Here is a 16,903-nt window from a genome sequence, read left to right as displayed (position 1 = left end):
GGCTGTTGAAAAGAATGTGAATTGTGTGATTGTTGGGTAAAGTACTGTGTAGATAGTCTGTTAAGTCTATTTGGGTTATGGTGTCATTTAATTCAGAGGCTTTGCTGATCTTCTAAGTTAAGTCTCTTTCTGTTTTAGGATCTTATCCTGGATACCACCTTACATTAATTTGTCATCTTTTCTTAGGTTATTCTTTGCTATTATACTCAAATCTTTTTTTTAAAGTTTCAGATATGATACTTAGCACTTTGAATTGTAATTATTTTCTGTACTACCATTTGCTGGTACTTGATTACTTATTGAGAAGACTCTCATGCTTTGAACCTACCATAGGACCTATTGCTTAGTAGAAAGTTCTTAGTAGATAGTTTCTGTATGGTTGAATTTTTGCTTCTCAATGAATTGAGAGCACAGGGATGGGTGTGATGGCTCATACCTGTAATTCTAGCAACTCGGGAAGTAGAGGTTATGAGGATCATGGTTTAAGGCCAGGTAGAGGAAAAGGTGAGGGCCCATTTCAACTTATACAGTAAGATAGGCATGGTGGTTCATGTCTGTAATCCCAAGTACATTGGAGGCATATTAAGAGGAGTCTAGGTCAGCATAGGCAAACAAGCATAAGACTTTATGTAAAAATGAAAAGCAAACAAAACGGACTGAAAATGTGGTTCATGTTAGAGTTTAAACCCAAGCCTCTCCCCTAAAGTTCTCTCTCCCATAACATGTAACAAAACCTGTATGTCAGCTGCTTATACAAGATAGAGTAAAGAATATTTTCTTGGTTATAATTGAAGAGATACATTGCCTAATTTTTAAATATGAACTTTCAAGTAACTTAAAAAATGATGGTCTGGGAATGTGGCCCAGTGGTAAAGTGCTTACCTAGCATGCATGAAGCCCTGGGTTCAATTCCTCAGCACCACATATACAGAAAAGGCCAGAAGTAGCGCGATGGCTCAAGTGGTAGAGTGCTAACCTTGAGCAAAAAGAAGCCAGGGACAGTGCTCAGGCTATGAGTTCAAGCCCCAGGACTGGTGAAAAACTGACATCATTTAAAATTTTGAATTGGAAACATATGCACATTGGCATAATTCAGAAGGCATATTCAAAAGTAAGTCTTAATTGAGGTGTAATGGTACCTGCTTGTAGTTCCAAGTATTTGAAAGGCAGAAGCAAAACAGTGGCTTGAGCACAGATAATAAAAGGCCAACCTGGGCAGCATAGCACATCCCTATCATTATTAAGTCTGAGAGCATGTAACTTTCAAGTTTTAATTGACATTGTCAAATTGTTCTTTGTAGAGGATGCTAGTCTATATAAAGATTAATAATCTCACAAGTATTAATAATCTACTCAAGAGTTGGTGGCTTACACCTATAATCCTAACTACTTAGGAGGCTGAGACCTAATCACAGTTCTGAGCTAGCCCAAGTAGAAAGACATGACTCTTTTCTCCAATTAATTAGCAGAATGTTGGGCTGGTGATATAGCATAAGTGGCAGAATGCCATCTGGGAGTGAAGAAATGGAATGAGGACATAATGTCTTGAGTTCAATCCATGGTACTGGTACCAAAAAAAAAAAAAAAAAAAAGGAAAGAAAAGAAGTGAAAAGAAAAAAGATTAATCTGAAGTTGGGTAATCTATATACCTACTGTACTGAAGTGCTTATGCCCTTATCAGCCTTACCAGAATTACATTTGTATTGCTATGTGTCGTGCTTTCTTTTTTAATACTCTTCATGTACAATGGCTAATTGATTTAAAAAATGGTCTCATGACTGAAAAATAGTATTATTTCAGAGATGGAATCTGAGGTATACAGAGTTAGATAACGTGTCAAACTTTTGCTATTAACCATGAAATACTAAAAAATGCTAGTTGTTTAATTTGCATTTTGTTATGTTAAGGAGGCATTTGTGTTTATTGAGTTTTATCAGTTGATGGAACTAGCTGTGTCTTCTACACTGATTATTACCTTTCTGAAGTACAGAGGGTATAATTCAATGTGATCCGTTTGATTCTTTGTCTTCTAATAGGGGTAAGATAGAAATAAAAACATTTCAAATAGGTTCTAGACTTCTTTTTTATGATTCCCCCCCTCCCTTCCTTTTTAGATCAGCGCAAAATGAGACCCCACCAAATCCGGGGTCGCCTGATGTGGTGGTTGTGGACGAGTTTCGTCCTGAAGAAAGGGATGAGGAGACTGAGAGTGAAGAGATGTACTCCGACGAGTCTGAGCCTGCTGAAGACCTACAGTGTCGACCTAGTCAGTCACAGGAATGTGCTAGCGGGTTTTCGTCTCGGCCGTCAGTTATTCAAAAACTGGAGATGGGACAGCAGCAGTCCTTGGCGTTTGGTCATAAAATCGAGAGTGGTATGAGAAAAATTAATCCAGTAGAAATTGCTCAACCTACAGATAATGGAAAAAAGTTAATACGCCCCCCGGTGATTTGTAATGTGTCTGCTAGTTATTTACCTAAAAGTCCTTATGAAAGACCACTGTCAGCTAAGACTACTAGGTTAGCACTAGCTGTCTCTTCAGAGTCTTTTGGCCAAAGTGATGATGCAAATAGATTTGACCAATACTTTGGAGAGCTAGGTGGGGCAGCTAGCAGCCCTATGTCTTCAGATACACAGGAGAAACCTAAAGAAACAAATAAGCAAACCATGTTTATAGATGTAGATAAATTGCTTTCTCAGAGAGGTGTAAGAGCTAGGGAGGAAACTTTGATACCTGTCTATGAATTCCGTGAACTTAGCGATAGTGAGAGTTCTACAGAAGCTGAATCTTCTGAATTCGCAGCAAGCTCAGTGGTAGGGCTGAATAACCCTGACATGTCTTCGGATGAAGAAATCTCTGAAGAGGTCATTCCAAAGCACTGGGAGGCATCTCTTTCCAGGAGGAATTATACCCAAGAAGAAAGGCAGTTAGTTTTTAATAGGCCAGAAGCTTTGGAAGAGGAATATTCGGCAAGTTCTGAAGACGAATTGGATCATGGCTCTCTTCAGTCAACCTCTGGCCAATCCCGAGATGCTGAAAAAGGCTTAGAGGTTTGTGAAGAAGTTGGCCAAGAAGATAAGCACTCTGAATCTAGAGGTTCTCAAATGAGTTTTGATTGTGGTTCCTCTTGTCGTTCATTGAGTGCTCTATCTGACCTGACTATTAAAGAAGAAAACCTTTCAGAGGAAATACCTGATAATTTACAGGATAAGAATAATAAATCCAGCCCTTCTGAAACAGGTTCAGATGATGGTAGTACCGATTCTGTTCAGGTAGTTACCAGCCAGTCTCAAGTGACTGCTGAAAAAATAAGTCCTCAGAATAAAAAGCGTATTAGCTTAGTTGATGAAAGCTATGATTCCAGTGGCTCCGAAATGAATTTTGATTGTGGTAACAAGTCACTTCAGGCAATTAGTGAGTGCTCCCAGAATTCTGTGCAAAAAGTAAAGCCCCTGAACAAAGCACGCATTCAGTTGGTTGATCTGAGCTATGGATCTACCAGCTCTGATGAAAGCACTGATCTCTCATGTGAAGAACCCCCAGTAGTTGCCACAGAAATAAAACGTAAGAAGAAGGCTCGAATTAGTTTGGTTGATGAGAGCTATGGATCCAGTAATTCTGAGAGTTCTGATAGTGATACTTCTCAGGACCAGCTACCAGTGACTGTCAAGGGAAAAAACCTGAAAGCCAGACCTGTCTACCTAAAAAATAAGAAACGCAAACCCATTAGTGCTAAAGCACATCTTGAGACAGTGGATGATGAGCCCCAGAGAGATGTTGAAGAGATAAATCTTCTGAAAAAGAAGAATGCTGGCCTTGTGGATATGAACTGTGAGTCTCATGGTCCTGAAATGGGTTTTCATGCTGATGCTCAATTAGTGGCTGATCGATCTCAAGTAGCAGTTAAAGAAGTAAACCCACAGAAAGTAGATATTGGCCTAGAGATTAAGAGTGTTCAATATAGAATTGCTAATCTAAGTATTGAGTCTCATGATTTTATCTATCAGTCAGCTAATGATCAACCTGAAGGGGCTTTGGGTGAAGTAAATCTTAAAGAGTTAAATGTCGACATGGAAGTTAAGAGCTATGGGTGCTCCAGTTCTGAGTTGACATTTGATTCCGATTCCCCTCTTCTGTCAGTTACTGAGCGGTCTCAGCTGGATTTTGAAAGACTAAAAGAAGATGGCATTAACCTGGAAGATGAGAGCTGTGAATCAAGTAGTTCTGACCTAACTTTTGATTCTGATATTCCTAATTGCTCAGTAATTGACCAACTTGATGAGGAGGAACCTGTTGATCTGGAAAATAAAAGTAATGAATCTTGTGTTTCTGAAATAACTTTTGATTCTGATATTCCTCTTCATTCAGGAAATGATCTACCTGAAGTAGCTGTTGGAGTAATCATTCAGAAAGAAGAATATGTACACTTAGCAAGGAAGAATGACACACCCATTGATTGTGAAATAAATTTGGATTCTCATGCCCCTCTTCGTTCAGTGACTAATCCTCCTGAATTATATGTTAAAAAACTAAATTCTCACAAAGAAGAGCAGGTACATGTAAACAAGAAAAATGAGCCTGCTGAATCTGCATTAAATTCGAATTATGATTTTTTAAATTTAATGCCTGGATGTTCTGAAGATCCTATCACAGACGTAAACTTCCAGAAGAATAAACACATATACTTAGGAACTGAGAATAATGAATTTGTTTCTGAAACAAGCTTGGGTTCTGATACCCTTTATCCATCTGTTATTTGCAAACCTCAAGTTCTTGTTGAAAATACTTGGCTTCAAAAAGAAAAGCATGCTGAATTACCACATACAAGTGCTGAATTTTATCATTCTGAAATAAATTTAGATTCTGATGTCCCTCAGTATCCACTGACAGAATCTCAAGGTGCTGGAAAAAAAGCTAAGAAAAAGACGAAGCATACTGTAGAAAAGAACGATACACTTGGTGCTTCTGAACTAACCTTGAATTCTAATGTCCTTCCTCAGTTAGTGACTGTAAAACCTCAGTTAGCTGTTTTGAAGGAGGACCATGTTGACCCAGAAGATGAAAGTGCTAAACTTAGAGGTTTTGAAACTAATTTGAATATTGATACTGGTCTTCTTTCAGTTCTAGACCAAACTCAGCAGACCTTTTCAAAGGAAGAACATGATGAAGAGCATAGCAAAGACAGCAAGTATCACAAAATGGCTCAAGAAGTAAAACTGTGGAAGGAGAACATTAGCCTGGAAAATAAGACTGAAGAACCTAGAGGCTCAAAAATAATGCATGATTCTGATGTTTCTTTTCAATCTATAGTTAGTCAACCTGACATAACTGTTAAACAGATAAACCTTGAGCATAAAGATCAAATGTACTTAGAAAATGAGAACAGACAATACAGTTTGGCTGCTGACTTCCCAATCCAGTCAGTAATTGAGGAGCCAGAGTTCATTGAGCTACAAAGTGAGGACAGTCAGTCTTTTGGTTCGGAAGCAAGTTTTGAGTCAGATGACTCTCTTCAGTCATTGGCTGTCCAGCTTAGTGACGATAGTAGAGATTCAGATTTTTCGATGGATGAAGATATGGACTTGGAAGGTAAGAGGGATGAAACGGAGGGTTTCAGAATTATATACGATTCTAATGTCCTTCGTTCAGTGGCTTCCCAAACTGATGTAGTTCAGGAGACTAACTGTCGTAAAGAACGTGTTGACTTGGAAGATAAGGTTGTCCAACCTAATGATGCCAATATAAATTTTGATCCTAATGAAATTCTTCAGTCTGTGACTGATAAGATTGAAGAGACTATTAAGGAAGCAAATCTTCTGAGGGAGACACATATTCGCCTGGGTGGTCAGAGCTTTGACCCAGGTACTTCTGGAGCAATTAATCTTTCACGCATCCCTTTTTGGTCAGTGATTCGACCGCCACAAAGTTTGCGGGAGGAGCATTCCAGTTTGGAAGGTGGGAGCCATGATCCTGAAATACCTTCTGATTCCAGTAATCCTTGTCATTCAGTGACCAGCCAAGCTGAAGTAGTTCTGGACAACAGCCATTGTGAAGAACAAGTTGAATTGGAAGATAAGACTGTCCAACCTAGTGGCTCCAAAATAAATTCTGATTCTGATGAACTTTGTCATTCTGTGACTAATAAAATCCAAGAGCCTACTAAAGAAGTAAATCTTCTGAAGAAGGGACCTGCCGCTCATCTGGATGATAAGGGCTATGAACCACATGGTTCTGGAGCAATTTATGCTTCAAAAATCCTTTATTGCTCAGTGATTCAACCACTACAGATTCTGCAAAAGGAGCATTCGAGTTTGGAAGTTAAGAGCAGTGATCCTTGTGATCCTGAAGCATGTACTGATTCCAGTGATCCTTGTCATTCAATGGCTGGCCAAGCTGAGATACTGCAGGACACCAGCCATTGGAAAGAACATGGTGACTTGGAAGATGAGACTGTCCAACTTAGTGATGGCTCCGAAGCAAATCTTGATTCTGATGAACCTCTTCAGTCTGTAACTAATACAATTCAAGCGCCTATTCAAGAAAGAAATTTGAAAGAGAGATCTCTTTGTCTGGATGAAAAGGGCTATGAACAACCCGGTTCTGGAATAACTTACGTTTCAAACATCCCTTTTTGCTCAGTGATTCGACCACCACAAACTTTGCAAGAGGACCAATCCAGTTTGGAAGTTGGGAGCCGTGATCCTTATGGTCCTGAAGAAAGTTTGGATTCCAGTGATCCTTGTCATTCAGTGGCTGGCCAAACCGAAGTAGTTCAGGACAACAGCCACTGGAGAGGACTTGTTGACTTGAAAGATAAGATGATTGAACCAGGTGGCTCAAAACTAAATACTGATCCTGATAACCTTCTTCAGCCTGTGACTAATGAAATTGAAGAGCCTGTTGAAGAAAGAAATCATCTGAATGAGAGACTGGATAATAATAGCTCTGAACCAGGCAGTTCTGGGATAATTCATTTTTCAAATACCCCTTCTTGCTTCGTGATTCAACCACCACAGATTTTGCAAGAGGAGAATTCCAGTTTGGAAGTTCAGAGCAGTGATCCTGGTGGTCCTGAAATAAGTTTTGATTCCAGTGCTCCTTTTCATTCAGTGATTGGCCAGACTGAAGTAGTTCCAGAGGCCAGCCATTGGAAAGATAAGGTTATTGAGCCGGGTCACTCAAAAATAAATAGTGACTCTGATAAGCCTCTTCAATCTGTGACTAATAAAGTTCAAGAACTTTTTAAAGAAGTAGATCATCTGAAGGAGGGATATGCTTCCCTAGATGACCAAGTCTGTGAACCAGGTGGTTCTGGGATAATTCGTGTTTCACATAACCCTTTTTGCTCAGTGATTCAACCGCCACAGATTTTGCAAGAACAACATTCCAGTTTGGAAGTCGGAAGCAGTGATCCTTGTGATCCTGAAGAAAGTTTTGATTCCAGTGATCCTTGTTATTCAGTGGCTGAACAAATTGAAGTAACTGAGACCAGCCAGGAAGCTAAGACTGTCCAATCTTGTGACTCTGAAATCAATTCTGATTCTGATGAACTACTTCAGTCTGTGACTACTGAGAGTCAGGTTCCTATTGAAGATGTAAATCTCCCAAGCAAGGAACCTATTCATCTGGATGATAAAGACTGTGAACCATGTGCTTCTGGAGCAATTTATGCTTCAGATACCTCTCTCCATGCTATAATTCCGCCACCACAAATCTTGCCAGAGGACCATTCCAGTTTGGAAGTTGGGAGCAGTGATTCTTATGGTCCTGAAATAAGTTCTGATTCCAGTGATCCTTGTCATTCAGTGGCTGAAGAAACTGAAGTGTTTCAAGAGACCAGCCATTGGGAAGAACATGTTGACTTGGAAGATAAGACTGTCCAACCTAGTGACTCCAAAATGAATACTGATTCTGATGAACTTCTGTCTGTGACTAACGAAATTCAAGAGCCTACTAATGAAGCAAATCTCCTGAGTGATACTACAGACTATGAACCAGATGATTCTGTAGTATTTCATGTTTCAAATAACCCTCTTCACTCAGTGATTGAACCACCAGAGATTTTGCAAGTGGAGCATTCCAGTTTGGAAGATAAGACTAGTGATCCTTGTTGTCCTATAATAAGCTTTGATTCCAGTGATCCTTGTCATTCAGGAGTTGGACAGCTTCACAATACTGTTGAAGAAATAAATCTGAAGGAAGACCATGTTTACCTGGAAGACAAGAGCTACAGACTAGTAGATGTTGAAGCAAGTTGTGATTCTGATATACCTGTTCAGATTGTGGTGGATCAGTCTGTGGAGGATGAGTCTGTCAAAGAAATAACTTTGGAAACAAAGGACAATAATGATATAGAAAATGAGGACTATCAACCTGGTTGTTCTGAAATAAGGTATGATTCTGATCTTCACCAGCAGTCAGAAATTGACCCACCTCAAGTGGTTTGCCAAGAAACAGGCCTTCCGAAGAAAGAGCTTCTTGGCATGGAAGAAAAGTCCAGTGAATCTAGTGACTCTGAAATGATATACGATGCTGATGTCTCTTTTGAAATAGTAGTTAATCAAGGTCAGACGTCAGATAGTGAAACAGAGTCTCCACAAGTGGTGATTGTAAATGTGGCAGCTAATGACAGTGACTGTGACCGTGAAGTAATTTCTGATTCTAATATCCCTCTTGAGGTAGTGAATGAACCACCTCAGGTGACTGTCCAAGACACTAGCAGTACAGATAGTCCTCCTGTGGTAGGAAGTCTGAAGTGTGACTTCTGCGGTTTTGAAGTAAAATATGATCCTAGTACCTTTCTTCAGTCAGTGACAAACCCGTCCAAAAAGAGCTTCAGAATAATTAACCGGAACAATGACTATATTATTTTGGGTGACTCCACATGTCAGTCTTGTGGTTATGAACTAAATTTTAATGTTGCTCCCTCCAAGCCTGTGACTTTCCAGCCACAGGGACCTGGTCAAAGTGGTGGTGACTCAGGAGACAAGAGCCGTGAATCTAATGATTCTAAAAGGGATTTTAATTTGGAAGGCACTTCTCAGGCAGTAAATAATCAACTGCAGAAAACTGACACAGAAGACAATCGTTGGGGAGATGTAATAAATACTGGCATGGACAATAGTAATCCTGCAGCAGATGAAGCTGTCTCTTCTGCGCCAGTTATTGAGCCTATTTCTCCTCAGGCCAACCCTTCAACGTCAGAACATTCTGACCTAGAAAGAATGAGTGGTTCTGAGAAGGATTCTCAAGGTGATCTCTCTCTTCAGTCTAATCCTGGCAAGCATCAAGTACCTATTAAGAAACGCCGTCGTAAGAGAGCAACTTCTGACCCGAGAGAAGATTCCCAGTCAAGCTATGTTCCCAAGGTAAAGAACCGTAAAAAGGCAGCTTTAGACCGGAGAGAAAATACCCATGATGCTCAGTCAAGCTCTGCTTCTGTTGATCACCAATCCAGCTACATTCCTCAGGTTGATTCTGGAAAGAGCCGGAAGAAAGGAGCTCAAAGCCTGAGAGAAAACAGCTGTGGCTCCCAGTCAAGTTCTGCTCCTATTGCTCGCCAGCCAGGCTATGTTCCTCGGTTTCATTCTGGAAAGAGACGGAAGAAAGTATCTTTTGACCTGAGAGAAAATACTCATTACTTCTATCCAGGCTCTGCTCTTCCTAATTGCCCACCAAACTATGTTCTTCAGAACACAGGTGATTCTAGAAAGAACAGAAAGAAAGTAACTTTTGACCTGAGAGAAAATACTCGCTATTTCCATCCAGGCTCTGCTCCTATTGCTTGCCAATCAAGCTGTGTTCCTCGGGTTGATTCTGGAAAGAAGAAGAAGAAGAAAGCGCATGGCCCGAGAGAAAATACCAATGATTCCCCATCTTGTTCTGCTTCCAGGGCTCATTCTGTAAGGGGCCCGGGAAGAAATGTTGTAGAAGAAAATCCAAATGAACCAGTTCTTGAAGCCTTGCCTCATGTCCCACCTTCTTTCGTGGGTAAAACATGGACTCAGATAATGAAAGAAGATGACGTGAAAATTAATACACTTGTGAAGGAATTTAAGGAAGGTCGTTTCCGTTGCTATTTTGATGATAACTCTGACAACAATGAAGTTTTTTTTAATGAAGAGGAAAATAATACCTGGCCTGAGTTTAACCAAGACACTGAATCAGTTCAGGCTCAGTCAGATCCTGAAGTTACTGAAGGCAGTATTGTGGAGAACAGTGGCATTGCAGAGACTTTAGCTCAACCACAACCTCACTGTTCTCGAGCAGAGGAGCCTCCTAAACCAAGTGAGAATGTGGCTTCTCAGAGCCAGGTGGAGAAAGTCAGCAATGGAACGGAAATCAATTATAAGAACTACCCGTTGAAGAAAAGAAAAATAAACAGACCAGTGGAAGAACCACCAAAAAAGATAAATGTGCAGAGTGACAGTGCCGAAGAAAAAAAGCCCAAAAGCAGAGCTTTTGTATTTCCTACACTAGAATTTAAAGTTGTGGAGCCTAATTCTTTAATCTGTGTTTCTTCTGTGAGTACGAAGAGAATGGAAGAGGAATCCTTCAGCTCACCTAACACAAAGCAGTATAGTTATGAACAGAATAACCCCAGTAACCCATTGCTTAAGAAAACAGCAACTAATTCTCCACAGAACCCAGCAGTACCACACTCTGGCAGGCCTAAGAAAGCTAACACTGGACTTACCAGGCGTAACTGGAGCACCCGTCCAAGAAAGAACGCAAGAAAACTCGCTCCAGCAGCACCAGCAAGATACGAATTAAGGTCACGTTATCGGGCCACAAAGTCTGCGACAGCTGTAGGAAATTCAGAAGATGCAAGTGCTAGTGGTGTTCTGAATGATAACTGCCAGCCAGCTCCTTTAAGTCCTGATGTTGCCAAAATGGCTTCCAAGCCAGTGAGAAATGAATTCTTTGACGTCAAAAGTAAAAAGAAGACTCCAAAAGGGAAGATAACAACTGATGAGAAGTCACACTATTTCAAGAATGCTTCTGAAGCAGTTATTCTCCGACAAAAATTCAGACTAGCTTCGGCAAAACTGTCCGTTCGAGTTCAGATGAAAGCCAATTATGTTATTAGAAAGTATCTTTTGAGATACTCTGTTTTTCTACGTCGTCGTTTCCAACGCAGGGGCACTGTTCTTGGAACCTATCTTAAAAAGAAGATGTCTCTTGCTAATAGAGTAAAGGAGGTGAAGAGAGCAGCTGAAATGTTTTTGAGCTCCTCACTCCTACCAATTGCTGTTGGAAAACGCTTAAGAGCTATTTCAAGTCTTTCTCCAAAGAAATCCATGCGGCATCCTTCCAGTGTTAGAGGAAGAAGGAAGTACAGGAGAAGATACCATCGCAAGAAGTCTGCCCCTATTAGAGAATATGATTTGAGAAGCTCATCTTCTGTACCGAACGTGGTTAGAAGGATGGTAACCCGGCTCACAAGCAAACTGAGAAGCAATGAGGTAAAATAAGATTTTGTGTGTGTGTGTGTGTGTGTGTGTGTGTGTGTGTGTCTCACAGCTAGTTGAGAATTGAACATTTCAATTGAAACACATTTTGAACTTTAGTACGCATAGTTTTCCTAACTTTGGTGGGAAAACTGACCTTAAACTATTTTGCTATAGATATTATTTTTCAGAAATTTTATATTCATTTAAAATTAGTGTTTAGAGTCCTTTTTTTAAGATTCAAAAAGCAATTTTTGTCCATTTTCTGTAGATCTTCATCTTAATTTGTTGTGTTATAATTTTGCACAATATATAGAATTTTGTCCCTTAAATCATGTCCTTATTTTTTTCAGTGCTAATCTTTTGTGCCAGCAAGCTATACCATTGGGAGAATGACCATAGCAAACTTACTGATGCTATCTCTTTAAGAATCGAGACAAATACATATATACTTGACTCTACATGTTTCCAATGGAATTGTCACTATAGTATTTGAACTGGATAATTAGAAAAAGAACTTAAATGATTTGGACTTTTCAGCATAACTGACTTAGATGACCACAAACAAAATGTAATTTTTTCTTTTAAAATTGTTTCAGAGACTGAGAAACCACAGTCTTTAATCTAGTTTTGTAAAAGTGCCTGGTGATTTTATAGACATACCAAAATTCTTTCTACTTCATTGAAATTGGATCTGTAAGTCTGGAACTTTTTCTTATTTGGATATAGGCATACATAAACCCCTTCTTTAACTTTAATAGATCTTAAAAGGAAAATGATTTTGCTGATTTTGATTTGATTAGGCTTTTTTTTTTTTTAACCATCTTTACCTTTTACCTAAAGGGTTAGTGGTTTATTATGAGAATCCAGGTAGTTTTACGGCCTTATTTCAATAATACCTTAGACATTATTACATTATGTTAACAGCTTGAACTGAAATTATTGGCTCAGTATGTGTGCCATTTGGGCAGGCCATTAGTTATGGTCATTAGTAAATGGCATAACATTTCCAACAATTGAATAAAACTACTAGCCTAAGTGGAGGCCCATCTTACAAGTGAAAAACAGTACTTGTACGTTAATTTACCTTTATCTAATCAATCATCCTAGACTAGTTTAAAGTAAATGAATTTGAAAATTTACCTTAAACTAATTGATTTCAATAATTCAGATAAAAAGTGGCAAGATATTCAGTGTAAGCCTACGGAACTTGAGCATATTCAAACTCTTTATTTAGGGACAGCAGTTGAGCTGGTACAGGTGTATCCCATTATCCTGTTCAGCCAAGATCCCTGATCTTTTTCTGTCATTGATGTTAAGGGGAAACCAGAATTTCCTCTATATTGCGTAAGTACTATATTTTATTGACATTAGAGTCAGTGTTAAGATGTGTCTTGTTTTCAGAGGTAAAAATGTGTTACCTTAGAATTAATGAAATTTAAATGTGGTTTTGTTTCAGGGGCCATTATTTAACTTGTGAGTACGTTATGATGGTGATAATGTTGTAATTTCTTCTAAATTTAAACAGTGATTATATTGAAAAGAAGTGGGCAGATGTGTAGTTCTTAGTTACAAAGGCAACATGTATAGTGTTCCTTCAACCTTGCCTCATTATATGCCAACCTATTTAAATGTCCTTTCTCAAAAAATATCATTGTGGGCCACTAGTTCCAAACAATCTTCTGGTTTTAATTTAGGAAGAAAGCTCTGTCCTACTGACTAGGAATCAAACAGCCAATATATACATTCTGTTTATAGGTATTGATGTCAGGCATAGACACATAGTTCTCCAAGGTACTTTCTGTGTTCTTTCGGTTCATGGAAAAAAGTAACATACAACATGAATGTGAGAAATCATATCTCCCAAGACTACATCATATATAAGGAGGATAACACTTAAGATTCAAGTGATCAAATTTAAAGTTAAAAAAAGTGTTATTACCTTTTACACATTAGACGCTCTTCTAAGTACTATCTTAAGAGAGGACAGAGAAGAAGTTTCAGTTTACATTACCAAATTAACATTTTAGATTGTCTTACACATTCTTAACTCATTTTTATTTTAGGCAAGCTTGAAAACTTGAAATTGTAAAAATGTGATTTTAAACTAAATTGGAATTACTGTCAGACTTTGGTAGGATACAAAATGTGCCCCTTTGTCTAAATAAATGTTGGCTTAATTTGCAGATTAGATAAACAATTGGTGATTTCGTGTAGTCAAGAGTGCATTCTTTCAATAGTAAAAAGTCAAGCTACAACCATAATGAATATTTTGTTGTTCTTGTCCTTTTGAGTATTTTGCATAGATTTTTCTTGTAGTTGTCCTGAGTTACATACAGTGTGTGGACAATATTGTGTAAAATGTGTGTGTGTGTTTTGCATTGTGCATTTAAATTATTTATGTAACTAGGGCTCTGAGTAACACTTTTTTTTTTGCTTAAAGAAAAGCTATATTTAAATATTCAAATAATTATATATTTCCATGTAAAACTAATGTGAAGACTGATGTATTTTTTATAATGCAATTTAAAGTGTAAACTTGTTTTTGATGTTATCAAGATAAAATTTATTAAGTATTGGAATTTGTGTTTACTCTCTCCTCATGTGAAAATTTTTTTCTGGAAATACTTAAAGAATCAGAGAATGGCGAAAACAGAAGTACTTTTTATAAATGGTCTGAGAGAAAATAAGTAAGAGAATATAAATGTTGATGCTGGTGAGAAAATAGTTTGACCAAAGATATACAGGTTATATTCAAAGAAGTAGTTATTGCAAAAAGTTAAAATTAAAGAAAAGTTTATTTGTCTGATAGAGTGGTGGATTAGCAACTTTTCACTCTGTATACCTGTATTGAAAGGATTGAGTTCAGGAGATAATGTCTTTATCATTATTTGACATCTACTGGGAAAAGTGAATTCCCATCCCTCCACATCCTCTAGTACCATGGCATATGTTACAAAAGACAGAGTGATGTGGGGAAAATGTGAGCTGTCAGTGAAATAGGTGTTTTTTTGTCCCCACTACTAGTTACTTGTAGAATTCATTGGTCTTGGATATTGCCAAGAATACCATCCTACTCTTTATAATAATAAACAATGCTGTAGTAAAAAAAAACTAGAAAAAGAAGTTTCTTTTCAGTAAAGAAATAGAAACAAGGTAGAGGGACTAGAGAAGAATCCCTTCATTTTTATTCTTTATTTAAATAGACTCCAGATGTTAGAGAAATAAGCTTAACTTAGTTCATTTTCTTTGGGGCTTTTTACACTTTATGTCTATATTATGAAGGTTTTTTCCCCCCCAAGTGTTTTAGGTTATCTGCTTTGATTAAGAAACAGGTCTAAGGTGAAATAGTTTGTTGCAAAACCTTTTTAACTATAAACATCTAGTCCTCTGTTTGTAATTTAGTATATGCATATTACAATAAATTTCTAGTTTTGTTTATTTGAATAAACCTTTACATTAGCTTGGGAAGGAATTTGTTTCCCCAATTTTTCAGGCTGAGTGAGCCTAGAAAGAAATGCGTTGTAACACGCATGTACTAAATTACAGAGCCTGAGTCCTTTCTGTGGTGAGCACATCACTCTTAAGATTTACCTGTATTATCTCATTTGATCTTCAAAAGAAGCCTTATAAAATAGACCACTATCAGATGAGAAAATTGAGGCATAGAACATTTAAGAGTTACCCCCTTATAACTCCTCAGTAATAGGCCATCACTATTCTGATTCTGTCTTTATAGTTTAGGTATCCTGGACATTTCATATTTATGGTTTTGTCTTTGCAGAACCATAAAGTATGAAGTCTTCTGTGTCTGCCTTGCTTTATTTACCATGATGTTTTTTGAGTGTCACCTGTATTGCAGCATGTATGAGTATTTTGTTCCTTTTTTATTACTGTATAACTTTTAGAGTTAGGTTTTTAAAAACCATTTTTTTAAACTTTTGGTCATGTTAGAGATTGAACCCAGGGTCTTGTGCTTGCTAGACAAGCACTCTCCCACAACATACCCACAGCCCTACAGTTTGTTTTTAGTGAAACAAGTAGCAAATGAAATGAAAGGGTCATTTAGAAGCTAGCACTTTATCCTTTATCTTCCCCATTTGTTTTCCTTCTTTTACTGCCCCAAAGCAATACTTGTCTTTTTTGAGTGCTTTTTTCTGATTGTCGATTGCTCTATATCCCCTATGTCTTTGACTCTTTTTATCCATTTACTGCTCATCTTGGTCTTTTTTCCTTTGTTCATAGAATTTTATTTTAGCACAAGACCTTATCCCATGTCCTCAATCCTTTCATGATAGATTACATACAGGTAACTGAATCACGACTAAGTTGTCCATTCTAATCCACAAATCCCACAGAGCCAGGAAGTGTTGATGGTATTCTGGTTTTGGTGAGCACTCTGTCTTTCTCTTTTTAAAAAGTCCCCTTCTATATACCCATAATAGGTACCTTCAGAATTAGGAAACCAGCAGTGATAACTATTTTCAGACCGTACTCAGATTTTACAGATCGTTCCAGAATATTGTTCGTGGGTCCTGGATTTGATCGAAGATTATAGACTTCATGATGGTTTTGTTTGTTTCCTTCGGTGTGGAGCAGCAGCAGTTCTTCAGCTTCTCTCTGTGTTTAATAGCATGGCATTTTGAAGATAAACTGGTTTCTTTGTGGAATATTCCTCAGTTTGAGTTTGTCTGATGTTTCTTTGTAATCTATGCATTTTTGGGAATTCTGTGTTTTTCTCAGTGTATATTAACAGAAGCCATGTGATGTCAGTTTGAATAAATGTGGTGATAGCAAATATCTAGTGTGTATCCTTATTTGGGGGGGGATAAACGTTTTACAACTCAGAAATGGGTTGTCACACAAATCGTTGACACCTTTTTTTACAACTGGCTTGTTGCAGTTTTAACTGAGAGTGTTAACTTATATTTATCACCCAACTCATTATACACAAACTGAAAGTGGTGACACATACCTCTCTACCTATAACCCCAGCATTCATGAGCACAAACAAGGTCTCAAGTTCTAGACCAGCCTGGGCTACATAGTGAGATCCTATATCCAAAACACAGTGGTATACTCATGCTTATTAACAACTCAAAGTTCCATCTTTAACTACTACATTCCTGGCTCTATATTTGCTAGGTATGGAACCAAGGCTCTCCAGTCCTGGAATAGGTATATTCTTTTTTTTTTCTATATCAGTTTCAGTCATGAATTAGCTAATTTTATTTGCCATAGGTGAAAAACTGAGCAAAATGTTCTTTTGTTTATATATATATAAGTATATAAACAAAATAATAATATATGTAGATATGTAGTAGCAACAGCTTAAAAGAATTTTTACTACAGGTTCATAAGTTCACTCTATGGGAAAACTCCTCAGGTTTAGTTTTAAATAATAGAAGCCTTCTCTGAGATTTGCTCTAATATTTAGAGCCTAACATTTCAG

At 37.9% G+C, this 16,903-nt stretch overlaps 1 protein-coding gene across 4 annotated transcripts in view; it reads left to right on the top strand.

Annotated features, from left to right (window-relative positions):
* The window catches only part of Zdbf2 (zinc finger DBF-type containing 2), a 53,279-nt gene extending 37,030 nt beyond the window's left edge, over nt 1-16,249 (top strand). For 2 of the 4 annotated variants that reach the window (XM_048344886.1, XM_048344887.1), the window contains exons 6-8: nt 2,115-2,374; nt 4,370-11,466; nt 15,897-16,249. In XM_048344886.1, the coding sequence (XP_048200843.1) occupies nt 2,115-2,374; nt 4,370-11,466; nt 15,897-15,926 (7,387 nt within the window). In that variant the 3' untranslated portion in view covers nt 15,927-16,249. Of the gene's footprint in view, nt 1-2,114; nt 11,476-15,896 lie in introns of those variants that run through there. The other 2 variants (XM_048344888.1, XM_048344889.1) reach the window with 2 other exon arrangements.
* Nucleotides 16,250-16,903: the final 654 nt, after the last annotated feature.

This window comes from Perognathus longimembris, chromosome 4, assembly GCF_023159225.1.
Source record: "Perognathus longimembris pacificus isolate PPM17 chromosome 4, ASM2315922v1, whole genome shotgun sequence".
Lineage (NCBI taxonomy): Eukaryota > Metazoa > Chordata > Mammalia > Rodentia > Heteromyidae > Perognathus > Perognathus longimembris.
The sequence above is the reverse complement of the archived record's forward strand: the minus strand, read 5'-3'. Positions and strand labels throughout refer to the sequence as shown.